The sequence below is a fragment of the Gorilla gorilla genome, chromosome 20 (genome assembly GCF_029281585.2).
Source record: "Gorilla gorilla gorilla isolate KB3781 chromosome 20, NHGRI_mGorGor1-v2.1_pri, whole genome shotgun sequence".
Classification (NCBI taxonomy): domain Eukaryota; kingdom Metazoa; phylum Chordata; class Mammalia; order Primates; family Hominidae; genus Gorilla; species Gorilla gorilla.
In genome coordinates this window covers 6,368,728-6,394,985 of record NC_073244.2, presented here as the reverse complement: position 1 = coordinate 6,394,985, position 26,258 = coordinate 6,368,728, and the positions used below count along the sequence as shown (strand labels likewise).

The following is a 26,258-nucleotide window of genomic DNA, read 5'->3' as shown; positions in this document are numbered from 1 at the left end:
GCTGGGCGCCAATGCTGTTGTTTATTGCGCGGAATGGGGGTGTGGGGGTTAATGGGGCGTGGGGGGGCCACGGTGGGGACACTGCTGCCTCGGCTCGTCAGTACATTCATCACGGCGGCGGGACCCCAGCCTCCCCCCCGCACCCTGCGCAGCCAGGCCCGCCCCTCGGTGCCAGTGCAGGAGGGAGCCGGGGTGCTGCTCCCCGAGGTCACCGCGGGACGCGCGCGGACGGGGGCCGGGCCGGTTATTGCGTGAGCGCGATGGGGGCAGCGGGAAGCCGGCGGGCCAAGTATTGCACTTAAAAAACGATCCTCCTCGGACGGGGGCCACCTAGAGGGTGGGGGGCGGGCGGGGCTCCACAGCCGGCTCCTCTCAGCCACTCGGCCGCCCCGTCCCTGTCTTACAGCTGGGGGAACTGAGGCACCGAGGTGAAGGGAGCCCCCTCGCACGCGAGGCCGCCGCCGGGGGCAGGGGCGATGGGGGTGGGCGCGGGGCGATGAGGGGGGACGGCCGGGGGCGCGGAGGGGGCTGCCCCGCCGGCCCTGCCCGTCCGTCCAACTACGGCTACCTACGTCTCGTCTATGGCTTCTGGGCGGACTGGCGGCCGGGGCAGCGCAATGGCATGGCTTTGGTCTGGATGACGGCCCCGCCCCCGGCCCGCCTGGGCCCGCGGGGCGGTTGGCGAGGGTCACAAGTTGGACGAGAGGCGCGAGCGCGCGGAGTCCTGGGGGTCCAGGCCGCCGGCGGCGCCGGGTGAGGCCGAGTCCCTGCGGTCCGGGCTGGGCGCGGCGGCCCGGGCAGCGGGCGTGGGCCCCAAACGCGGTGTGGAGCTGCTGGCCGGGCGTGTGGAGGCCGCGGGGCCGGGGGCGCCGTGAGGCAGCGAGGGCTGCGAGGCGGACAGTGGGCGCGACGCGCGGCTCAGGCGGCGCGCGGGCAGGGCAGGCCCAGCAAGGGGGGCGGCGGGCAAGCCGCCGTAGGGCGAGGTCCGCGGTGCCCGGGGGCTGGCGGGCGCGCCCGGGGGGCTGGCGGGGGGCGGGGGCCCGGGTGAGGCGGCGGCAGGTGCGGGCCCCGGGGGCGGGCGGCGCACGAGGCGCGGCGAGCCGAGCGCCAGCGGCCCCACGAGCGGCCGCGCCACCTGCGGGCAGAAGCTCATGGCCACGGCCTGCTGCAGCGTGGCGATGGCCGAGGTGACCTGCGGCGGCGGCGGCGGCGGGAAGAGGCCCACGCGCTGACCCAGCTCGGCCTGCTGCACCATCTCGCGGTCGTACTTGACGATCTCCTGGATGATGGCGTTCTCCTGGTTGTTGAATACGCCCGAGTTGAGGTCATGCTGCACCTTGTGCAGGAGGATGGAATTCTTCTTGCCTGCGGGAGAGGGGGCGTTAGCGTGTGCACAGGGAGCGCCTGCTGCGTACAGCGGGCACCGAGCACCTACTCTACACGGCGGGTGCGCACGGAGTGCTTGCAGTGTAGAGCAAGCATGCATTTAGCACCTACTGTATACAGTAAGCACACATGTAGCATCTTTGGCCTACAGTATGGATATTGAGTACCTGCCATATACAGGCTGAGCACCCGCTATGCACAGCCAGCATGCATGAAGCACCTGCATACAGAAAGCAGGGGTTTTGTTTTGCTTTGTTTCTGAGACGGAGTCTTGCTCTGTCGCCCGGGCTGGAGTGCAGTGGCGGGATCTTGGCCCACTGCAAGGTCCACCTCCCGGGTTCACACCATTCTCCTGCCTCATCCTCCCGAGTAGCTGGGACTACAGGCGCCCGCCACCACACCCGGCTAATTTTTTGTATTTTTTTTTTTTTAGTAGAGACGGGGTTTCACCGTGTTAGCCAGGATGGTCTCAATCTCCTGACCTCGTGATCCACCCACCTTGGCCTCCGAAAGTGATGGGATTACAGGCGTGAGCCACTGCGCCTGGCAGCAAACAGGTATTTAATGCCTGCTATGTACATGGAGCAGGTATCACTGTACACCAAGTATGCATGTGTACCATCTGTATACGCTGATTATGTAATGACTGCCTCCAGTGTGCCACAGGCATACCGAGAACACTTGCCTGTACACAGCCTGTGCTGAGCACCTGCTGTATACAGAAGTTATAACCTAAGCACCTGATACTCACGAACGGGTTGCATACTCACTGTATAGAGCAAGTTGTGGAGAGCTTCCTACTGTACGCTGGGGAGCTCCCTGACACCACCCCGTCGCACCTGTCCTACGTTTCAGCCATGGTCTTCATTCCCATTCCCACGAACAGCTGCATGAGCCGCCATCTCTCTGGCGCCTACATCCAGTCATCAGGGCTCTGCCCCTCCCTGCCCCAGAGACTGCCCCCCTGAGAGGCCAGGTCACCATCTCCCTCCTGGACACGGCCCGCCTTGGCGGATACAATCTGACCAGGTCCTCCGCCCACCTAGAACCCTCCATGGCTCCCTGATGCTCCTGATTTAGTCTAAACTCTCCCTGCCGCCCACTGGGCCCTGTGTGTCTGGCCTCCCCTTCTTCCCCAACCTCCTCCAGGCCTCCCTGGCTCTCTGGACTCTAGGCCTCCTTTCCACCTCAGGGCCTTGGGATGTGCTGTGTCCACTCCACGAACACATCTTCCTCCCCCTTTCCATATGGCATCCCTTACCCTGGTCTCCACTCTGCATTCCCAACTCAGGGAAGCCCACCGGCCCCACCTCCCCTGCTAGCACACAGCCTGGTCGTGTGTGATTTCATCACCAGTCCATAAGCCTCCCTGGGAGTCTGAGTGGGCCCCCGGGTCTGTCCCCTGCACCCCCAGCACACAGCAGGTGCTCACCGAGCATTCGGCACAACCGCAAACACCCTGTGCATTCTTTCCCTTGGGAAACAGGCTGCCTCTGGCTAAAGTAGGACAATAGGTCAGAAAATCAGCCTCTAGACCCAAATGGGTCCTAGGAGTGGCCAGCCGCTGCCCCTGCCCCAGCCACGCCCCTGCTGCCATAGCCACACTCCTGATGCCTTGGCCACGTCTCTGCCCCAACTGTGCCCCTGATGCCACAGCCACGCCCCTCCCCCTGCCACTGTCCAAGCCACTCTCCTGATGCCTTGGCCACGCCCCTCCCCTGCCAGGGCACCCACCCCGGCCACGCCCCTCCCGCCCCGGCCACGCACCCGGCCCACTCACCGATGCGGTCCAGGCGGTCGATGGCCACCGTCTCGAAGGCGCGTCGCATCATGGGGTACTCCTCCAGCACCTCGTTGAAGTTGTCCACGCTCAGCGAATAGAGGCGGCAGTAGGTGTCGGCCCGCACGCTCGCCGTGCGGCGGCCCCGAGTGAGCAGGCAGATCTCTGCACGTGGCGCGCAGGGGGGTTGCTGGACGAGGCGGGCACCGCGGCCCTCCCCGCCCAGGCACATGGCCCGGCCTCTGCACCTTGGCCAGCGTGGGCACTTCCCACCCAGGCTCTCCCTGGTGCCAGTGCCAGCCCTGGCCCCAGCCCCCTGGCTCTGCACACCGCGGGGGTCGCGTGCCCCCTCCCCCTCCAGGCGCGCCCCCCTCAAGCTCACCCCCGAAGTAGGAGCCATCGGACAGCTTCATCTCCTTGTTGCCCTTAGTGAGCACGCTGACCACGCCGTGCTGGATGAAGTACATCTTCTTCCCGATGGTGCCTTCGCGGATGATGTAGTCACCCGGCTGGAAGACCTCGAACTTGAGCTTGGTCAGCATGGCCGTGACGAAGTTGGGGTCGGCATTGGCGAACAGCGGCATGGAGGCCACCAGCTTCCGGCAGTTGAAGTTGACGATCTCCTGCAGGGGGGAGGCAGGGCTGGGTCCGCTGCGGACCCCACTCCCGCTTCCCCCTCGCCCTGCCTCTGGGACCGGCTCACCTCTCGGACCCCAGTTTCCTTGTCTGAGAGACGGGCTCAGCCCCATAGCCGGACCGAGCTGCTGCCACCAAGGACGGGAGAAAGAAAAAACGCTCAGCGCCCCTTCGCTGTTTGACACCGTATTGGCGACATCTGCCAATACAATCGGACCAGGAGGGGCAGCTGTAAACAAGAGCAGTGGAAAGGAGGCCGGGTGCGGGGGGCTCACGCCTGTGATCTCAGCATTTTCGGAGGCCGAGGCAGGAGGATCGCTTGAGCCCAGGAGTTCTAGACCAGCCTGGGCAACACAGTAAGACCCCCGTCTCTACCGGAAAACAAAAAAAAAGCAGCCAGGCGTGGTGGTGCAGGAAGTCGAGGCTGCAGTGAGCCGTGATCCCCACACCACTGCCCTCCAGCCTGAGTGCAGAACAAGACCCTGACAAAAAAAAAAAGGAAAATAGGGGGGGAAAAAAAGGCCGGGCGTGGTGGCTCACACCTGTAATCCCAGCACTCTGGGAGGCCAAGGTGGGTGGATCGCCTGAGGTCAGGAGTTCGAGACCAGCCTGGCCAACATGGTGAAACCCCGTCTCTACTAAAAATACAAAAAATTAGCTGGGTGTGGTGGCAGGTGCCTGTAATCCCAGCTACTCGGGAGGCTGAGGCACGAGTCTCTTGAACCCGGGAGAAGGAGGTTACAGTGAACCAAGATCACACAACTGCACTGGAGCCCGAGTGACAGAGCGAGACTCCATCACACACACACACACACACACACACACACACACACACACATCAGTGGAAAGCTACATTTGGTCAGACTATCAGGTGATTTTTGAAAAATCAACATGAAAACCAAGGGCCTGGAGATGAATCAATAGTGTGGGAAGTCAGGGCAATTCCCCTTAGCAAAGGCAGCTTCTAAGGACGGCAGGAATGTTCCAGCTTCGTTCTGTGTGGTGGTTACACCACGTTCACTTTAGGAACCAGCTATCGAGCTGTGCTCTTATGACGTGGGGCACTTTTTGGTACTTTTTTTTTTTTTGAGACGGAGTCTCGCTCTGTTGTCCAGGCTGGAGTGCAGTGGCACAATCTCGGCTCACTGCAACCTCCACCTCCTAGGTTCAAGCGATTCTCCTGTCTCAGCCTCCCGAGTAGCTGGGATTACAGGCGCCCACCACCACGCCCGGCTAATTTTGTATTTTTAGTGGAGACGGGGCTTCACCATGTTGGCCAGGCTGGTCTCGAACTTCCGACCTCAGGTGATCCGCCCGCCTCGGCCTCTGAAAGTGCTAGGATTACAGGTGTGAGCCACCACGCCTGGCCATATGTGGGTTTAAAGATTTGACTTTGCAACTCCTAAACACCTAAATAATGACTAAATAGTGTGGGTTGCCAGGGGCTGGGGACGGGGAGTGAGCTGGTGACTAACAGCCCAGGTCTCCTTTTGGGCCCATGAGAATGTTCTGGAGTTAGGCTGTGGTATCGGGTGCAGCACTCTGTTAATACTAAAAGCCACCGCATTTTATGCATTTTGTGGTCTGAGTGTTATGTCTCTACAAATGAATGAATGAAAACCGTAGTCATCAAATGCAATTAAACATTCTCGGCGAAGCGAACCGCAGTGCGTGCCTCCTGGGAGCAACGGGTGTACACGCCCCCCTCCCAGAAGCATTCCCGGGGCCCGAGGTCCCTAGTGTCAGGCCCGTCCTGCCCGCCTCCTCGTCCAGCTCCTCCAGCCCCTCCTCGGGGCCTCTGCCCGAGCCAGGTGCTACACCGGGGACACCCTGCCTGGCTCACACGCGGCCTTGCTGATGTCACCTCCCCGTCCTCGTCCCTCCCCGCTTCCCAGAGCTGCTCTCTGCCGCCTGCGTGATCACGGCCGCCATCCCTAGGACCCGCTTCCTGAGGGTGGGACCTTCAAGCACACGGCAGGGCACGCAGTCGGCGCTCAATAACTGTTTGATGTGTGTTGTGGGTTGAACTACATCTCCCAGAAAGACAGGCTGACATCCTGACCCCCGGTTCCTGTGAATAGGAGCTTATGTGGAAATAGGGTCTCTGCAGACATGGCCCAGTTAAGGCGAGGCCACGAGGAACCGGGTGGGCCCTGATCCAGTGACGGATGAATTTACAAGAAAAGACAGACACACACAGGGGAGAAGGCTGTGAGCAGATGGAGGCAGAGATCAGGGAGATCAATCTGCAAGCCGAGGGCGCCTGGAGCCCCAGACGCCGGAAGAGGCAGGAAGGATCCTCCCCAGGGGCTCCGGGGGTAGCACAGCCCGGCCCACGCCTTGATGTTGGGCTTCCGGCCTCCAGGACGGTGGGAGGCCGAATCTCTGCTGTTCAAGCCACTCAGCCTGTGGGTATTTGTTCCCGCAGCCCCGGGAAACTTGCCCAGGGTCACTCAGGCTACCGGAACAGAGCTGGGAGTTAAACCCGTTCCAATCAGCCTCAGTGCCCCCAGGGCCTGATGCTCAGCGGGGCCTCTGCGGCTCCTCCCTCCCCACCCCCCTGCCCTGCTTCTGCCCCGCCCTGTCGGGTACAGACCCAGGCAGTTCTGCTAAGGGGGCAGCGGGAAGCAAGGCGGGGGTGGCGGGGGTCCTGGGGGTGCAGAGGCTCACGGGGCGGGGAGGGGAGGGTGTGTACGCAGGTCTACCTCGAGTCCCTCCTGCTGCAGCCAAGGCACCTCGCCTCCCTCAGGGACCGGCTCCTGGGCTCCAGGAGAGGGAGGCGGGCCCTGTGCCCGAGGCTGCCTCCCGCCCGCCCGGCGCCCGCCTCACCTCCCGCAGGGGCCCGTTGAGCTCGCCCAGGATGCTGTCCTCGTCGAACATCTTGCCCTGGTAACGGTGCTCATAGTAGTCGTGGATCTTCTGGCGGAAGTCAGCTGGCAGCTTGTGGAAGGACATGTACTGCTCCACCTGCTTGTACTGTGGGGAGGAGGCGAGGCTGGGTCAGACACCGCCCCCGGCCTGCAGCGGGCACACGGGCACCTGCTTGTACTGTAGGGAGGCGAGGCTGGGTCAGACACCATCCCCGACCTGCAGCGGGCACAGGGGCACCTGCTTGTACTGTGGGGAGGAGGCGAGGCTGGGTCAGACACCGCCCCCGGCCTGCAGCGGGCACACGGGCACCTGCTTGTACTGTGGGGAGGAGGCAAGGCTGGTCAGACACCGCCCCCGGCCTGCAGCGGGCACACGGGCACCTGCTTGTGGGTCAGACAGCCCCCCAGCCTGTGGCGGGGAGACAGGCCTTCACACCTGCTTGTACTGTGGGGGGTCAGGGCTGGGTCAGACACAGCCCCCGCCCACAGCGGGGAGACAGGCCTCCGCCACACACAGGGGCTGCCAGATTCAACAAGAGCAAATAAACATGCTTCTATTTAAATCAGAGTTGAATTCGTTTCAATGATAAACTCAATTTTTTTTTTCTGAGACATTGTCTCGCTCTGTGGCCCAGGCTGGAGTGCAGTGGTGCAGTCACAGCTCACTGCAGCCTCCACCTCTGGGCTCAAGCAATCCTCCCACCTCAGCCTCCTGAGTAGCAGGGGCTGCAGGTGTGCGCCACCACGCCTGGCTGATTCTTTTATTTTTTGTGGAGATGAGGTCTCGCCATATTGCACAGGCTGGTCTTGAACTCCTGGGCTCAAGGGATCCTCCCACCTCGGCCTCCCAAAGTGCTGGGATTACAGGTGTGAGCCACCTCGCCTAGCCAAGTCAATTAATTCTTAACATTCTGAATAATTGATATTGATATCCTAAATAATTCTAAAATAATATTAAATTAATTAACAGGGGCAGGGTTGGCGGATAAAGTTCAACTCCATTTCAAGTTGAATTGCAGGCCGGGTGTGGTGGCTCACGCCTGTAATCCCAGCACTTTGGGAGGAGGAGGTGGGCGGATCACTTGAGGTCAGGAGTTCAAGACCAGCCTGGCCAATATGGTAAAACCCCATCTCTACTAAAAATACAAAAATTAGCTGGGTGTGGTGGCGTGCGCCTGTAATCCCAGCTACTCGGGAGGCTGAGGCAGGAGAATCACTTGAACCCAGGAGGCAGAGGCTGCAGTGAGCCAAGATTGTGCCACTGCACTCCAGCCTGGGCAACAGAGGGAAACTCCATCTCAAAAACAAACAAACAAAACAAATAAATTAAAAAGTTGAATTGCAGAAAAATAAGAACAATGTTTAGTGCAAGTATATCCTTGTAATATTTTAAATATACTAAGAAAATTTATTTGGTGTTTCTCTGAAATTCAGATGTAACTATGTACCCTAAATTTTTTTTTTCAGCCTCTGGCCTCAAGCGATCCTCCCACCTCAGCCTCCTGAGTAGTGGAGATTACAGGTGTGCACCACCCTGCCCTGCTAATTTTTTTATTTTTTGTAGCGATGAGGTCTCGCCGTGTTGCCCAGGCTGGTCTTAAACTCCTGACCTCAGGCGATCGGCCTGTCTCGGCCTCCCAGAGTGCCGGGATTACAGGCAGGAGCCACTGCACCAGGCCGGGTGCCCTGAACCTTATCTAGCAACCCCATCCCTGAGGAATGGGTGGGCACCTGACTCTACGAGGAGAGGGCCCAGGTACCCTGACACACAGGACCTCCTTCCCAGGGCCTCCAACCCTGCAGGGGCTCTGGCCCCTCCCTGATGATCGTTCCAGAAACCACCGGGTCAGCCCCTCCTGAGCAGGGAAGGGAGCGTGGGTGCCGGGCGGGAGTGCCAGGCCCTGCCGTCCCCAGGACGGTGCCCCCCGGCAGCTCCAGCCTCACTTCCGCCCCAGCCCCGCCCGGCCGCAGCTGCCCTGAGCTCAGCGGAACCCGTGACGGCGGGCGGGTGGTGGCACCAGCTTATGTTTGGGTGTGAGGCCCGTGGCTTCCGGACAGCAGGGCGCCTGGCACGGGGCCCAGCTAACCCAGCCAGCCACTGCTCGGGGTGTGGGAGAGCGGGGCACTTGGCTCCCAGCCAGGACCAGCCAGCCGCCTCACGGGGATACTGAGGCACAGAGTGGCGCATGAGGCCCAACCCCAGGGGCTGCCCACGGGGCCAATCCTAATCTCCCTCCACCCCTCCCAGCTCTCCCGTGTCCCCTCCACTGCCAAGCCTAGGATTAGACCAGTGGACGCTGCAGGCCAGAGGCCGCGTCTGAGCAGTGGGGCAGCCTTGCTCTCCCTGAAGCCTGGCCCTGACTGCCGGCCACCGGCGTGTCCTGAAGCAACCCCAGGCCTCTCAGACCCCGCCAGGCCCTTCCCCAACCCAGCCCCATCCTGAGCCGACCTAGAGACCCCCAGGTGGGCCCAGCCTCCTGGCAATGCCCCTTCAGCCCGGGGGCTTCCTGATGTCCAAAGACTGACCCTGTCCTGCCCTGATCCCAACTCAGCCCCTTCCTGCCCAGCCTGCATCCCCTCCCCAGCCCTCGCCCCACGTCCATCTCCAGGCTCCGGACCTCCCTCCCTGCCACAGGGTCAGAACCTCTCACCACCAGCCGTTCCTCCTCGTAATCACAGCCACAGACCCCCAGGGTCTCCTGCTCCCCATCACGCTGTCTCTGCCCTGAGCGCGCCACTTGGAGCTGAGTGGAGGGCTGAGTCTGCCTCTCCCCTCAGACCCCGGGGCCGGGCCCGCCCCTCCCCTCAGACCCCGGGACAAGGACTACCTCCGCCCTCAGACCCCAGGGCAAGGCCTCCCTCCCGCCTCAGACCCCATGACCAGGCCTGCCACCCTCCATCAGACCCCAGGGCCTGGCCTGACTCTCTCTCTCAGACCCCAGATCCAGGCCCGCCTCCCCCATCAGAACCCAGGCCGGGGCCCGCCTCCCTCAGACCTTCTCCTGGTACTGGCGCCGCGAGGAGTCCAGCGACTGGATGAGGGCAGTGGCGTGGCCGATGAACATGGCGTAGCAGGTGGCACCCACAATCATGCTGAGCATGGTCAGCCAGATGTCCGTCATGCTCTCGGGCGCCTGCCGGCCGTACCCGATGCACAGCATGTGGCTCATGGCCTTGAAGAGTGCGAAGGAGTACAGTTCGCTCCATGAGTGGTTCTGCAAGGCCAGCAGGAGGGGCGGTGGTGGGCAGGTGCTCACGCCCCGGGAGCCCTCCGTCCTCAAGGGCCCAGCGCCCACCCTCCCCCAAGCACTGGAGGTGGTGAGCTCCCCATGTTCAGAGGTAACCAAGAGAAACGGAGACCCAGGTAGATGACATGGTTTGCACACTTGTCACAGTGAGTCGGCAGGAGGGCCAGGGCTGATTCTACCTGCCCGCTTCACTCCTGCGGAAACTGAGACCCCAAGGGCGAGAGTCTGAATCCCGCCTTTTGCAGCCTCTGAGATCAGAGCATCTGTGAGGTCAAGAGGGGGCAAAAGTTCCAGGGAGTACCTGGGCCAGAGCAGAGGGGCAGGGCGGGCAGAGACACCAGGCCGGCCCAGGAGGTCCTGCCGCACCAAGTCCTCAGCTGACCCGGCCGGGAAAGGGGGGCCGCGGGGCTCTGCTCAGGAAATGGGACCACATGTGCGGGTGGCAGCCGGACAATGGGCTGCCTCAGCCTGGGCAGCTGTGTCAGGCTCTGGGGAGGGGCACTGGCGGGTCTTCCCTCTGTAGCTCCTGACCCCATCAATGCCCACCTGCTCTGTGTCCAAACCAAACACATCCGAAGTCCCATATGCGGCTGGACGCTGGGGCACAGCACTCCCCAGGCAGGGACAAAGGCTCACTGGCCACTAACCTGACTGTAGCGGCCGAGGGCTCCCATAACTAACCCTTCTTAACAGTCAGCACATCTCAGCTAGGAAGCAAGGGGTATCTGGGACCTAACTTCATTTATTATTCCTTCTTTTTTGACGGAGTTTAGCTCTTGTCGCCCAGGCTGGAGTGCAGTGGCACGATCTCGGCTCACGGCAACCTCTGCTCCCGGGTTCAAGCGATTCTCCTGCCTTGGCCTCTCGAGTAGCTGAGATTACAGGCATGTGCCACCACGCCAAGCTAGTTTTGTATTTTTAGTAGAGACGGGGTTTCTCCATGTTGGTCAGGCTGGTCTCAAACTCCTGACCTCAGGTGATCAGCCCGCCTCGGCTTCCCAAAGTGCTGGGATTACAGGCGTGAGCCACCGCGCCCGGCCTATTCCTTTTGCTTTTACTGATTTTTATTTATTTTTTTGAGACAAAGTCTGGCTCTGTTGCCCAGGCTGGAGTGCAGTGGTGTGATCTCAGCTCACTGCAACCTCTGCTCCCGGGTTCAAGCAATTCTCCTGCCTCAGCCTCTACAGTAGCTGGAATTACAGGTGCGCGCCACCACGCCTGGCTAATTTTTTATTTTTAGTAGAGACGGGGTTTCAGCATGTTGGTCAGGCTGGTCTCAAACTCCTGACCTCAGGTGATCCACCTGCCTCAGCCTCCCAAAGTGCTGGGATTACAGGCATGAGCAGCCATGCCTGGCCCATTTATTATTTCTTTGCCATGGTGATACCACTTTCCCATTTCAGGGCCATGATGTAAATTTTTCTTTAGCTGTTAGAGATCAGGTCTTGCTCTGTGGCCCAGGCTGGAGTGCAGTGGTGCAATCATGGCTCACTGCAGCCTCAACTTCTGGGCTCAAGGGATCCAACCAGGCCGGGCGCGGTGGCTCACGCCTGTAATCCCAACACTTTGGGAGGCCGAGGCAGGCGGATCACGAGGTCAGGAGATCGAGACCATCCTGGCTAACACGGTGAAACCCCATCTCTACTAAAAATACAAAAAATTAGCCGGGCATGGTGACAGGCGCCTGTAGTCCCAGGTACTCGGGAGGCTGAGGCAGGAGAATGGCGAGAACCCTGGAGGCGGAGGTTGCAGTGAGCCGAGATCGCGCCACTGCACTCCAGCCTGGGTGACAGAGCGAGACTCCGTCTCAAAAAAACAAAACAAAAAAACAAGGGATCCAACCCCCTCAGCCTCCTGAGTAGCTGAGACCACAAGTGAGCACCACCATGCCCAGCTCTTCAATTGTTCTTTTGAATAAATATATGTAATTAGGCTGGGCGCAGTGGCTCACCCCTATAATCCCAGTACTTTGGGAGGCCGAGGCAGGCGGATCACCTGAGGTCAGGAGTTCGAGACCAGCCTGACCAACATGGCGAGACCCCGTCTCTACTAAAAGTACGAAAATTATCCAGGTGTGGTGGTGGGCGCCTGTAATCCCAGCTACTCGGGAGACTGAGGCGAGAGAATCCCTTGAACCCTGGGAGGTGGGGTTTGCGGTAAGCCGAGATCGTGCCACTGCACTCCAGCCTGGGTGACAGAGTGAAACTCAGTCTCAAAAAAAAATAAGTAAATATAACAATAATAATAAATGTAGGTTAATTAAAAGGGAAATCCATTGGAAAAAGCGCTAAGCAGATGTCTGGGTGACGGGACTCATCATAACCACACTCGGCTTCTCTCCATGGACGACCCCAGGCCTGAAAGGTTCCAAGTGGCTGTTTCAGCCTCCCAGGGACATTAAGGGGCCAGTGCCGGGGCTGCAGTCCTGGGTCCCCCTCTGTAAAGAGGCCTGAGTCCTCCCCTGTGTAAGGGGGTCTTGTCCCCGCCCCTGAAGGGCCTGTGTCTCTCCCTCTGTAAGGCGGCCTGGGTCCTCCTCTCTGTAAGGGGGATAAAGGGGCCTGGGTCCCCACCTCTGTAAGGGCCTGAGTTCTCCCCTCCCTAAGGGGGCGCCTGGGTCCCCACCTCTGAAAGGCTTGGGTTCAACGCTCTGTAAGCGGGAGAAGGGGGCCTGGGTCCCCCCTCTGTACGGGAGCCTGGGTCTCCCCCTCTGTCAGGGGCCTGCGACCCCCTCCCTCAGGGCCCGCGGCGCTCACCACCATGCCATTGATGGACACCCAGCAGTTGCGCGGGAAGTCCTGCAGCATGGGCACCAGGAACTGCAGGCAGCCGTCCCAGTGGCAGAGCAGCAGCATCATACTGATGAGATTGCAGATCCGCATCACGGCGCTGGCCAGGTCATAGGTCATGTGGAAGATCTGCAGGAAGGCGCCGTCAGCCCACCCTACCCGCTGCCCCCCCGGCCCCCACCTTCAGAGCCCCAGCCCCGTGCGCCCCCACTGTGGGAGCTCCTGGCCCCCTCCCCCAAATCCAAGGCCCCACACAGGACCCCCGCCCCACCCTGCAGCCCTGCCCCGGGACCCCTGCCCTCCAAACCCACAGCCCCCACCCCAGGACCTCCGCCCACATCTACAGCCGTCACTGCAGGACCCCCCCAAATCCACAGCCCCCGCCCTAGGATACCCCCCAAATCCACAGCTCCCCACCCCTGATGTCTGACACCGCCCCAGCACAACCATCACTGTCCCGCCCTTGCTGCTTGATCCCGCCCAGCACAACCCTCATATCCCCACCCCTGATGTCTGGCCCTGCCCCAGCAAAACCCTCATAGCCCCGCCCCTGCTGCCTTGACCCCGCCCAGCACCCTCACAGCCCTGCCCCTGCTCCTTGACCCCACCCAGATATCATGGCCCCACCCCTGCTGCTTGACTCCACCCTAGCATCATAGCCCTGCCCCTGCTGCCTCGACCCTGCTCAGCAAACTGATAGCCCCACCCCTGCTGTCTTGGCTCTACCACTGCACCATTGTAGCTCCACCCCAGCACCCTCACAGCCCTGCCCCTGCACCCTCATAGCATCACCCCTGGGGCCTTGACCCCACCCAGATCTCTCATAGCCCCACCCCTGCTGCCTTGACCCCACCCAGATCTCTCATAGCCCCACCCCTGCTGCCTTGGCCCCACCCATGCACCATTGTAGCCCCACCCCTGCTCCCTTGACCCCGCCCCAGCACCTTCATAGCCCCGCCCTTGCTGTCTTGGCCCCGCCCCCTCCCCACCTCACCTCCTCCCACTGATGGATGTAGCGGATCAGGCGCGAGAGGCGCAGCAGCCGCAGGAGGCTGAGGATCTTGGTGAAGCGCACGATGCGCAGGGCGCGTGCCGTCTTGTAGACCTCGGAGTCAATGCCCTTCTCCACGATAAGGAAGATGTAGTCCACGGGGATGGAGGACACGAAGTCCACCACGAACCACGTGCGCAGGTACTTCTTCTTGATCTTCTCAGGGTCCAGGATGATCTCCGTGTTGTCCTCGATCACAATGCCGGTGCGGAAGTTCAACACCAGGTCCATGAGGAAGAAGGTGTCCGAGACCACGTTGAACACGATCCACGGGGCGGTGGTCTCGTCCTTGAAGAAGGTGATGCCCACTGGGATGATGATGAGGTTTCCCACCATGAACAGCAGCATGGTGAAGTCCCAGTAGAACCTGGGGGCGAGGGTGCCCACACCTCAGGCTGGTGCCTTCCCCGGGCACCTGCGGGACCAGCCCCGGGCACTCTTCCTTGGGGGGCGAGGGGCACCCACACCTCAGGCTGGTGCCTTCCCCCAGGCACCTATGGGACCAGCCCCGGGCATTCCTCCCTGGGGGGCGAGGGTGCCCACACCTCAGGCTGGTGCCTTCCCCCCAGGCGCCTGCAGGACAAGCCCTGGGCACTCCTCCCTCGGGACCAGGCTCCCACCCCAGGAAGGCCACCCAGCCCCGAGGGAGCCCAACGCCCACTGTGCTGCCCTAGCCCAGGTCCCTTCCTCAGGCCCAGCTTTGACCCCGTGTCCTTGAAGATGCAGGAAACCTCACAAGGCCCAAGAGGTGGCTCAAAATAGATTAAGTGCTTCACATGACCAGAGAGGGACAATGTGCCTGGCACAAGGTCGGCGTTAAAAAAATAGACAGGACAGGACAGCGGAGGAGCAGAGAGGAGCCGGGGTGCAGAGGGGCACTGGGAGGCAGCAGGGCGAGGCAGGGCGGCGCGCACAGGGAGAGCGAAGGCGGGAAGCCAGTGTGGGAAATGAACCGTGCTCAGCTCACGCCGGGAGGTGAGGGCCCCAGATGCCTTACTGAGAAGCGGGAGCCTCCACAGGGGCCACAGGAAGACTGAACCAGGGCAGCACCGGCTGCATTTCCAGAGGAAGTGGGGCGTCCACGCAGGAGGAGAGAGGAGGAAGTGGGGCATCCACGCAGGAGGAGAGAAGAGGAAGTGGGGCGTCCACGCAGGAGGAGAGAGGAGGAAGTGGGGCGTCCACGCAGGAGGAGAGAGGAGGAAGTGGGGCGTCCACGCAGGAGGAGAGAGGAGGAAGTGGGGCGTCCACGCAGGAGGAGAGAGGAGGAAGTGGGGCGTCCACGCAGGAGGAGAGAGGAGGAAGTGGGGCGTCCACGCAGGAGGAGAGAGGAGGAAGTGGGGCGTCCACACAGGAGAGGAGGAAGTGGGGCATCCACGCAGGAGAGGAGGAAGTGGGGCGTCCACGCAGGAGAGGAGGAAGTGGGGCGTCCACGCAGGAGGAGAGAGGAGGAAGTGGGGCGTCCACGCAGGAGGAGAGAGGAAGAAGTGGGGCGTCCACGCAGGAGGAGAGGAGGAAGTGGGGCGTCCACGCAGGAGAGGAGGAAGTGGGGCGTCCATGCAGGAGAGGAGGAAGTGGGGCGTCCACGCAGGAGGAGAGAGGAGGAAGTGGGGCATCCACACAGGAGGAGAGAGGAGGAAGTGGGGCGTCCACGCAGGAGGAGAGAGGAGGAAGTGGGGCGTCCACGCAGGAGAGGAGGAAGTGGGGCATCCATGCAGGAGAGGAGGAAGTGGGGCGTCCACACAGGAGGAGAGAGGAGGAAGTGGGGCATCCACGCAGGAGGAGAGAGGAGGAAGTGGGGCGTCCATGCAGGAGAGGAGGAAGTGGGGCGTCCATGCAGGAGGAGAGAGGAGGAAGTGGGGCGTCCACGCAGGAGGAGAGAGGAGGAAGTGGGGCGTCCACGCAGAAGAGGAGGAAGTGGGGCATCCATGCAGGAGAGGAGGAAGTGGGGTGTCCACACAGGAGGAGAGAGGAGGAAGTGGGGCATCCACGCAGGAGGAGAGAGGAGGAAGTGGGGCGTCCATGCAGGAGAGGAGGAAGTGGGGCGTCCATGCAGGAGGAGAGAGGAGGAAGTGGGGCGTCCACGCAGGAGGAGAGAGGAGGAAGTGGGGCGTCCACGCAGGAGGAGAGGAGGAAGTGGGGCATCCACGCAGGAGGAGAGAGGAAGAAGTGGGGCATCCACGCAGGAGGAGAGGAGGAAGTGGGGCGTCCACGCAGGAGGAGAGGAGGAAGTGGGGCGTCCACGCAGGAGGAGAGGAGGAAGTGGGGCATCCATGCAGGAGAGGAGGAAGTGGGGCGTCCACGCAGGTGGAGAGAGGAGGAAGTGGGGCGTCCACGCAGGAGGAGAGAGGAGGAAGTGGGACCCCATTCAGGAGGAGAGAGGAGGAAGGGGGGCCCCATCCAGGAGGAGAGAGGAGGAAATGGGGCATCCACACAGGAGGAGAGAGGAGGAAGTGGGACCCCATTCAGGAGGAGAGAGGAGGAAGTGGGGCCCTATCCAGAAGGAGAGAGGAGGAAGTGGGGCATCCAGACAGGAGGAGAGAGGAGGAAGTGGGGCGTCCACACAGGAGGAGAGAGGAGGAAGTGGGGCGTCCACACAGGAGGGAGGTAAGCCAAGCAGAGACGGGGCTGGCGCCACAGGGGAGGCCAAGAGGGTAGGAGGAACAGCCAAGCCGGACTTGGCACCATTCGGACGTTCCGTATGATAAATACCCGTGGACAAGAGACCAGAGGGCGTTTCCACTCCCAGATACACCCGGCCAGAGTCCAAGTCCCCAAGGTGGACCCCAAAACTCTCCCTGGGAAGCTCTGGCAGAAAAGGTCCTGTTGGTTCAGGGCCTGCATATGGTGGGCCAGGCACGGTGCTGGGAGTGCCACGTCCACACAGGAGGTCATAGAGAGTCAGCAAATGGCTACTGGACAGATGCCCGACCCTTTCGCTATCGAGAAAATGAAAATCAAAACGACTCGGAGCAAACACGGGTGGCTCTTTAAAAAGACATAAAATTACCAGCCTCTCCCTGCCCCGAGATTATACCCAAAGAAATGAAAACAAGGACGGAAGACCACCCTGCCGCGTTCACACCAGCTCGATTGCGGACGACGACCACTCCGCTGTGTTCACACCAGCTCGATTGCGGACAACGCCCACCCCGCTGTGTTCACACCAGCTCGATCCACAGCAGCAAAAAGGCAGAGGCAGCCCAGGTGCCCATCACCAGAGAGAGGGACAAACGCAGCGTGACCCGTCCACCATGGAACACGACTCAGCCACGAAAAGGAGTGAGGCTCTGACCCAGGCCACAGCGCAGATGCCCCTTGAGGACGTCACGCTCAGTGAGAGAAGCCATTTCTTTTTTTTTCCGAGACGGAGTCTCACCCTGTCGCCCAGCCTGGAGTGCAGTGGCACCATCTCGGCTCACTGCAACCTCCGCCTCCCAAGTTCAAGCGATTCTCCTGCCTCAGCCTCCTGAGTAGCTGGGATTACAGGCATGAGCCACCACTCCTGGCTAACTTTTGTATTTTTAGTAGAGACAGGGTTTCACCATGTTGGTCAGGCTGGTCTTGAAACTCTGACCTCGTGATCCTTCTGCCTAGGCCTCGCAAAGTGCGGGGATTACAGGTGTGAGCCACTGCGCCCGGCCGTGTGAGCCCATTTCTACGAAATGTCCAGGACAGGCCAATCCAGAGACAGGAAGGGGATGCATGGGTGCCGGGGGCCGGGGGTTGGAGGGGTGAGAAGTGGCCCATGTGGGGTGCGGTTTCTGTCCGGGGGAATGAGAAAGGTATGAACTATGGATAGTGGTGACGGTTGTACAACAGCATGAACGGGCTTAATGACACGGATTGATAGGTTTTACAATGGCTAAGTGGAAAACTGATAAAAGAAAAAAGCCTGCTGGGTGCGGTGGCTGACGCCTGTGTTCCCAGCACTTTGGGAGGCCGAGGCGGGCGGATCACTTGAGGTCAGGGGTTTGAGACCAGCCTGGCCAATATGGTGAAACCCCGTCTCTACTAAAAATACAGAAATTAGGCCGGGTGTGGTGGCTCACGCCTGTAATCCCAGCACTCTGGGAGGCAAAGGTGGTCGCATCACGAGGTCAGATCAGGACCAGCCTGGCCAACAGAGTGAAACCCCAGCTCTACAAAAAATACAAAAAAAAAAAAAAATTAGCTGGGCATGATGGCACGTGCCTGTAATCCCAGCTACTCGGGAGGCTGAGGCAGGAGAATCGCTTGAACCAGGGAGGCGGAGGTTGCAGTGAGCTGAGATCGCGCCACTGCACTCCAGCCTGGCAACAGAGTGAGACTCCATCTCAAAAAATAATAATACAAAAATTAGCCGGGCGTGGTGGTGGGCGCCTGTAGTACCAGCTACTCGGGAGGCTGAAGCAGGTGAATTGCTTGAACCCGGGAGGTGGAGGTTGCAGTGAGCCGAGATCGCGCCACTGCATTCCAGCCAGGGCAACAGAGCGAGACTCTGTCTCAAAGAACAAAACACAACAAAACAAAAACCTCTGGGCTCTGGGGCCAAGGGCTCTTGCTGAAGGGGAGGTTCCAGACTGGGGTCTGAGCCCACATGCCCTACGTGTGCCTGACTCAGACAAGGAAGGGTCTTGAATTTCCAGCACAAAGTTTCATTGGATTTTGCCATTAACACTGGGGGCTGGGGGCTAGGCCAAACACACTGGCTCATGCCTGTAATTCCAACATTTTGGGAGGCTGAGGTAGGAGGATCGCTTGAGCCCAGGAGTTCGAGACCAGCCTGGGCAACATAAGACCCTCTGTCACCACACACACACACACACACACACACACACACACACACACACACACACACACACACACACACACACACACACACACGGGACCCCTTCCCATCCCTGTATCAACTCAGCCTTCTTAGTTCTTGAGGTTTTCTTTTTTGAGACGGAGTCTCACTCTGTCGTCCAGGCTGGAGTGTGGTGGCACGATCTCGGCTCACTGCAAGCTCCGCCTCCCGGGTTCACACCATTCTCTTGCCTCAGCCTCCCGAGTAGCTGGGACTACAGGCGCCCACCACCACGCCCGGCTAATTTTCTTATTTTTTATTTTTTTTATTTTTAGTAGAGACGGGGTTTCACCGTGTTAGCCAGGATGGTCTCGAACTCCTGACCTCGTGATCCGCCCGCCTCGGCCTCCCAAAGTGCTGGGATTACAGACGTGAGCCACCGCGCCCGGCCAATTCTTGAGGCCTTATCCCCACCCCAGGCCCAGCCCCTCCTTATCACGGCCGGGGTCCCCACATCCTTTCGGAGGAGATGCTGAGGGGCTGGAGGGGCTCCCCGAAGTTAACACCAATAAAGAAAAACCTGGGAGCTCATCACTGGCGAGGCCGCCGGGAGCTTTGTTTCAGGAGCCGCCGAAAGTCGGCTCCTTGCTTCTGGACGGCTCCTCGAGGGAAAAGCTGTTAACACCACGCCTGCGGGGTGACCCAGACGCTCCACTTCGGGGAAATGATCCCGAGGAAACGGTCCAAAAGGAAGAGAAAAAAATTAAAAAGCCATTTGTACCAAAATGTTCACAGCAGCTCGGTCTGCAAGAGCCAAACGCTGGAAGGGACCCAGCGACTCACATCGTGGTGGCATCAGCAGACCTGGGCTGGCACCCGCCTGCTGGCACGGTGTCCTTGGACAAGTTCCTGCAACCCCTGAGAACCTCAGTCTCTTCTTCCAAGCATCCACCGCCTCGGGATGGGGAGGGGCTGAGCCTTTGGGACACCCCCCAGGAACCACCCAGGCTGGGGATAAAACCTGGAGAAGGGCTGACTCAGGCCGGCACGGTGGCTCACGCCTGTAATCCCAGTGCTTAAGGAGGCTGAGGCAGGCAGATTACAAGGTCAAGAGATCAAGACCATCCTGGCTAACACGGTGAAACCCCGTCTCTACTAAAAATACAAAAATTTATTATTTTTTTGTGTGAGGTGGCGGGCGCCTGTAGTCCTAGCTACCCGGGAGGCTGAGGCAGGAGAACGGCGTGAACCCAGGAGGTGGAGCTTGCAGTGAGCCGAGATGGCGCCACTGCACTCCAGCCTGGGCGACAGAGCGAGACTCCGTCTCAAAAAAGAAGGGAAGGGTGGGTGCAGGGGCTCATGCTTCTAATGCCAGCACCTTGGGAGGCCGAGACTAAAGGATCACAGAAGCTCAGGAGTTCAGGACCAGCCTGGGCAAGATAGCGAGATCCCGTCTCTACAAAAAATACAAAAATTAGCCAGCGTGGTGGTGCGCACCTGTGGACCCAGCTACTTGGGAGGCTGAGGTAGGAGGATCACTTGAGCCCATGAAGTTGAGGCTGCAGTGAGCCAAAACTGCACCACTGCACTCCGGCCTGGGTGACAGAGTGAGACTCTGTCTTGAAAAAAAAAAAAAAAAAAAAAAAGGCTGACTTGATCTCGGGGTGGGGAGGGGTCCCCTCACAAGCTTGAAGGGTGAAATCAAATGACTAAAAGGACTCGAAATTTAAGGCCTTCCTTTCCCTGAGTCTAGACAGGACATGAGGGCTCAGGCCCCCAGTCCGACACATCTGCTCAGCAATGAGACCCCCAGGGCCCCAGCACCGAGTGGGCTGAGGGGATGCCACCCGCCTGCCGCTGGGTCCCTGCCCCTCAGCCCCGAGGGGGCTCACCGTGGAGCTCAGCCCCAGCCTCACCCTCTGGATTGAGACCTGCCTCCCACCTTCGAGCACCAGTCTTGGGACAAAACCAGCAGGAAAGAGCAGTTGAGAAGGCCACAGGGCCTAGAAACCTCCCCCACAAGGGGCGGGGAGAAACTCCCAGGGGGCTCCAGAGACCACCAAGGGGGACCTAGAAACTGCCAAGGAGACCTAGAAACCACCAGGAGGACCTAGAAACCACCAAGGGGGGACCTAGAAACCACCAGGAGGACCTAGAAACCACCAAGGAGACCTAGAAACCACCAGGAAGACCTAGAAACCGCCAAGGAGACCTAGAAACCGTCAAGGGGGACCTAGAAACCGCCAAGGAGACCTAGAAACCACCAGGAGGACCTAGAAACCACCAAGGGGGGACCTAGAAACCACCAGGAGGACCTAGAAACCGCCAAGGAGACCTAGAAACTACCAGGAGGACCTAGAAACCACCAAGGGGGGACCTAGAAACCACCAGGAGGACCTAGAAACCGCCAAGGAGACCTAGAAACCACCAGGAGGACCTAGAAACCGCCAAGGGGTACCTGGTTTTAAACGGCCATATAACATGAGGGCCTCCTTTCCAGGTGATGATTAACATTCTCCCCCTTTATTCTTGGGGTGAGCTGGGGGCAGGTACCACACCTCCCCTCTGATGGAAGTGGGACTGCAGGATGAGACCCCAGGACTGTCCTCTTATCTACGGCCCACACTGTCTGGAAATCACCTCCCTTGAGCCTTCTGCTCCTGTGTCCCCAGAAAGGACTCCTCAGCCCATCTTGCCCAGCAGGGCAGTATTCCTGGGGATTACGGGGGTCAGAGCAGAGGGGCCTAGGAGAAGGGACAGGTGGGGTGGCCACCCTGAGGGTCCCTTGTGGGGCGGGGCCTGCCCGTTCCAACCACAATGCCTCCAAGCAGGGCTTGGGGCCGCAACCCTCGTCATCACCAGCCAGAGGTCAGAAGGAAGAAGGGCGCCCACGCATGTCCCCTACCAAGGGGAAACCGAGGCCTGGGGCAGAGGGGACCCCAGAGTCGTGCAGGGCGTCACTGTCTCTGCCGGCGCACCGCAACCCTCTCCACCCCAACCCTCTCCTTGCCCAGCACTAGACTGAGTGACCTTGGGAGACCCTCTCCTGCGTCTCGCCCTGGGGAGGGGGAGGCAGCTCCAGAAGACAGGACCCCAGAGAGGGGACCTGGGGTCAGGGGAAGGCCCAAAGCCCAACCCCACTCCCCCTCACACTCTGTGCAGCCGCGTCCGGCAGCCCTTTCCCCATCCGGCCACCACAGGGACCCAGGCGGGCCCCAGCACTCCCCGGGCACCCTGTGCCCTCCTTGTCCAACCCCAGTGCTGAGCAGGGACAGGCCCCCCTCAGCTGTCACAGAAACATCAGTGACCATCATTAAATCCTGTATTTAAAACCCATCCCCGACAGGTAACAGTGAGGCCTCTACGAGGGCCCCTTCCTCGGAAACGCGGGGGTCCTGCCACTTCGTCCAGCTGGGCCCTCGCAGGGAGGGAGACCAGCTCCGGAGGCCGGGGATGAGGCTGGGTCCCCGGGGAGACCTTCCGGCCTCAGCTCTCACGCCTGGGGGACCGGAGGAAGCCTCGGACCCCCTCCCACTCCAGGGTGGCTTCAGTGGGGCCCCCGGCACCTGACACCGATGTGAGCTCAGCCCTCCTCCAACAGCCGCCCAGCCTCTCTCTCGGCTCAGACACGGAAACTGAGGCTCCTCCAGCCATAAGTGAAACAGTGGGATGGGAACCCAGACAGACCATGTCATTCTCCTGCCCCGAGCTCAGGGTTCTTCCCCTGAAGTTCCCAAAGCCGACGCAGGTCCCCGTCTCTCCAGGGCTGGATGAAGCTCGGGGGAGGAGGCCGCCGACCCGGCTCCCAAACCCCACGAGGACACCAGGTCTCCTGTCAACAGAAGGCCCAGGACCCTCAGCCCCTTGGATCCCAGGGGAGGGCCTGCCCAGGGGGTCTTCAGCCCCTGCTGGAGCCCGAGTCCCGGGTTGGGGAACGGGCGAGGGCAGCTGGGCCCTCCCTACAGGAGCCCAGCCTCAGGCGGGAGGCCGTCTAGGATTTACAGATGGGGACAATCCAGGAGAGGATTAGGGGCCGGAGGTCGGTGATTAAGGGAGAGCCTCGGGCCGAAGGTCGGTGATTAAGGGAGAGCCTCGGGCCGGGGGATTAGGAGACGCACTCTCAGCTGTGGAGTCACGGCCAGATCCGTGGCAGGTGCCCGGGATTAAGAAAGGGAGCTGCTACAGGTGGGGGAGATCTCGGGTTCCCGGGTGATCCCGACGGGGCAGATGTTCACCGAACTGTCTCGCCGGGCGCCGGGGCACACGATGACCACACAGGCCCAGCCCCAAGACAGACACATGGGATGGGCCTGTCAGCCCCAGGCAGGCGGGAGGGCTCCTTGGAGGAGGTGGCGTGTGGGTGGATGAGATGGTGAGGGGAGGGCAGTGGCTGAAGAGGGGCAGCAGGTGCGGAGGTTGATGCTCCGGGTTCCCTTCAAGGCCGGTGGGCGGCCTCGGGACCAGGGGACGTGGGCGGACATGACTGGGGAGGGCTGGAGCCAGGGAGGAGGTAGAGGTGACAGGGAAAGAAGGACCGATGTCTGGAGAGGCCCATGCTGACAGCCGGGAGGCCAGAAAGGGGGACGGGGAGGCGTCTGGCAGGAGAGAGGCGGCCAGCGCACAGGGTGCGAGGCTGAACCGTGGGGCGGGGGGTGAGGCAGGGCCCGGTCCAACTGAGTGGGGGGCTGATGAAGGTGACTTGAATATGTGGGTTTTTAGGTTTTTTATTTTTTTGAGACAGAGTCTCACTCTGTTTCCCGGGCCGGAGTGCAGTGGCACGATCATAGCTCACTGCAGCCTCAACCTCCCGGGCTCAGGTGATCCTCCCGCCTCAGCCTCCAGAGTAGCTGGGACTACAGGTGCACGCCACCACGCCTGGCTAATTTTTTAACTTTTTGTAGAGATGGGGGTCTTGCTATGTTGCCCAGGCTGGTCTCGAACTCCTGGGCTCAAGCGATCCTCCCGCCTCCGCCTCCCAAAGTGCTGGCATTACAGGCATGAGCCGCAGTGCCCAGACAAAGATGTCCGTTTTCGAGCAGGGAACATAGGGAAGGCCCTGAAGAGAGCGGGGGGGGCCTTGGCCACCCCGACCCCTGACCCCTCCACGCAGACCAGAGGGCAGGCCACTGCCACCTGGGATATGGGTCCGTGCACACCCCACCATCCTGCACATGCTGGGCCTTCCTGCCGTGACCAGAGCCAGACAAACCCTCGCCTCGCCCTGCCCCCGGGGCCGTCTGCCCCGGGATAATGGGGGGTTTATTCCCACGCCCTAATGCTGGGATTCATCACTGCGGATTTGCAGAGCTGCACCCCCAGGCTGATCTCCCGCTGACCCGCTCAGCCATCTGAGGTGGGGCCCAGGGGCCGCCTGTCCTGGTGGGGTCTTGGAGCAGCTCCTCCCCGACCAGTCCTCTCGGGGACCCCAGGGGACATAACAGATCCTGGCTTTGGGGAGCATCTCGTCTGTCTCCCCTCACACGGGGCCTCCCCAGCTGAAGACAATTCAGAAACACAGACCTGCAAGTCAGCAGCAGCAGGAGACGGCAGGCCGGCCACAGGGCACTTAGCCCTGGAACTGGACCGAGGGCAGTCAGGAAGCCGCCAGCCTCTCTCCACCCGACACCTGCCCTGTGCCCCCCAGAGCTCCCAGGGCACAAACCCCGGATCTGCCCAGGTCTCCACCCCGCCAGGTCTGCCCAGCCCCCTTGGTGACACCGGGGGCGGGGGGGTGGATGACAGCAAGCTTCGGAGAACACGACCTCCTCAGACCGTCCCTCCCTGGGCCTTCGTGTCCCCTCCAGCCCCAGCCCTTCTCCTGCAGAGACCTCCAGCCCCTGCCCCTCTCCTGCAGAGACGCCCTCCTTTGCACGACTCAGCCTTTCCCAAGTGGACCTGTGTGGCCTTTAGAATCAGCGGCGGTTGGGGTGAAGGGAGTAGGAATGAGCTATACTTATTTTTGACCTAATTTTGCTCTGGGAGGCACAGAAGACCCTGCCGCAGCCCTGGGGGTTCCATAAGGCCAAACCCCTTCCTTCTTGGTTTTCACGCCTGTTCCAATTCAGGCACGAACCGTGATCACCTACAAGGAAGGGAACTTGAGCCTCTGGAACCCAAAACCTTGAACTTGGGTCCTTGAACTTGCTTTTCCACCAGCACCCCAGGGAAGCGCCCAGCACGCCTCCGGGGACTTTCAGACGTCAGGCCGGGGTGTAGAGCCACCCACAGCCCCAGAGGCTTCAGCAACAGACCACCTGCACTTCTTTTTCCTTTTCTTTTTTTTTGAGACCAAGTCCCACTCTGTCAGCCAGGCTGGAGTGCAGCAGCGCGATCTCGGCTCACTGCAACCTCTGCCTCCTGGATTCAAGTGATTCTCCTGCCTCAGCCTCCCAAGTAGCTGGGATTACAGGCACCCGTCATGACGCCCAGCTAATTTTTGTATTTTTAGTAGAGACGGGATCATCTCACCATGTTGGCCAGGCTGCTCTCGAACTCCTGACCTCAGGTGATCCGCCCGCCTCGGCCTCCCAAAGTGCTGGGATCTCAGGCGTGAGCCACCGCACCCTGGCACCAACTGCACTTCCGAAGGGGCCAGCCGCCCAGGCCTGAGAGCCGAAATCTGGACCCACGTCAGCCCAGGACCCATGCTCTGCCCCTCAGAAAATTCAGCAAATATGTGGCACCTGCTGTATACTGGGACTGGGACGTGGGGCGTGAAAGAGGCCACTTCTGAGCACAGGAGCAGGGCGGACTTGGGCGTGGCGGAGACAGCTGGGCAGTGAGGAAGAACCGGGGTGAGGGCGTGCCTGGGGGGGCACAGGCTGGGCAAGGAGCACAGCACTCTCTCAGCAGGAAGGGGAGGTGAAGAGAGCGTGAGACGTGAGGCCGAGACACTGGCAAGGCTGTGAAAGACCCCATCCTTCTCCCTCATACCATCCCCACCGTGCAATTGGGGAAACTGAGGCAGAGGGGCCCAGCGAGGACCCAAGACACCCAGTCAGGCACAGGAGGCCTTGGGCCCGAAGCCAGCTGGGGCCAGGCTCCTGAGTCAGCTGCAAACGTAGAGGCCCCTTCGCTTGCTGTGGGCTGCCCAAAAACACCCTCCACAGCAGGGTCCGGCCGCCTGCTTAGGGAGCTTTTGAGATATTCTTGGGGGTCTTTTTCCAAACTGATTCCACACTGGTACAGGTCCCAAGCCTGGGGAGGGTCGTAGGGGCCCCGTGCACCCAGCTTGGCAACATCGAAATCCTTTTTTAAAATCTGAGTGCCGTGACTCCCCTAGTCCAGAAGACAGGGCGCTAACCCCATTCCCTGCCTGCTCAGTTCCAGTTCAACACTCATCTGCCGGGGTGGGGCTGCACTTGGTCCACACAGCGGCCTCTGAGCCCTCTATGCCTCAGAGCACAGAGCGGGGCCACAGCCTGCCCAGGCCTCCAGGCGACCACGCCCAAGGAGGGTGGAAGGATGAGAGGGCTTCACTCCTCCTACCGGCCTTCCCCCCAAGCCCCGGGATCAGCCATCTGCCCACCTGCCCCCCAGGCCACCGACCGCCCCTCTGCAGCCAGGGGGTCGCTGGAGCTGCCCAGGGGAGGGAGTGGCTGGTGTGGGCCTCCACCTGCCAGCCCTCACGCTGCGGTGCACCCATCTCTGTCGAAGGTCATGCTGGAGGGGACGGAGGGGAGTGGGCACGTTCTACAGCTCCCTCTCCACCTCGTCCCTCTCCGGTCAGGGGG

General features: G+C 61.0%; 1 protein-coding gene across 1 annotated transcript in view; it reads right to left on the bottom strand.

The window, feature by feature from the left end:
- Positions 1 to 7: 7 nt before the first annotated feature.
- Positions 8 to 26,258, bottom strand: part of HCN2 (hyperpolarization activated cyclic nucleotide gated potassium and sodium channel 2) — a 28,576-nt gene continuing 2,325 nt past the window's right edge. Inside the window, exons 2-8 of the mRNA XM_055370989.2 lie at positions 13,701 to 14,124; positions 12,674 to 12,835; positions 9,669 to 9,887; positions 6,632 to 6,778; positions 3,549 to 3,789; positions 3,167 to 3,331; positions 8 to 1,365 (exon numbers count right to left, since the gene is read on the bottom strand). Of these exons, the coding sequence (XP_055226964.1) occupies positions 689 to 1,365; positions 3,167 to 3,331; positions 3,549 to 3,789; positions 6,632 to 6,778; positions 9,669 to 9,887; positions 12,674 to 12,835; positions 13,701 to 14,124 (2,035 nt within the window). The 3' untranslated portion in view covers positions 8 to 688. The remainder of the gene's footprint in view (positions 1,366 to 3,166; positions 3,332 to 3,548; positions 3,790 to 6,631; positions 6,779 to 9,668; positions 9,888 to 12,673; positions 12,836 to 13,700; positions 14,125 to 26,258) is intronic.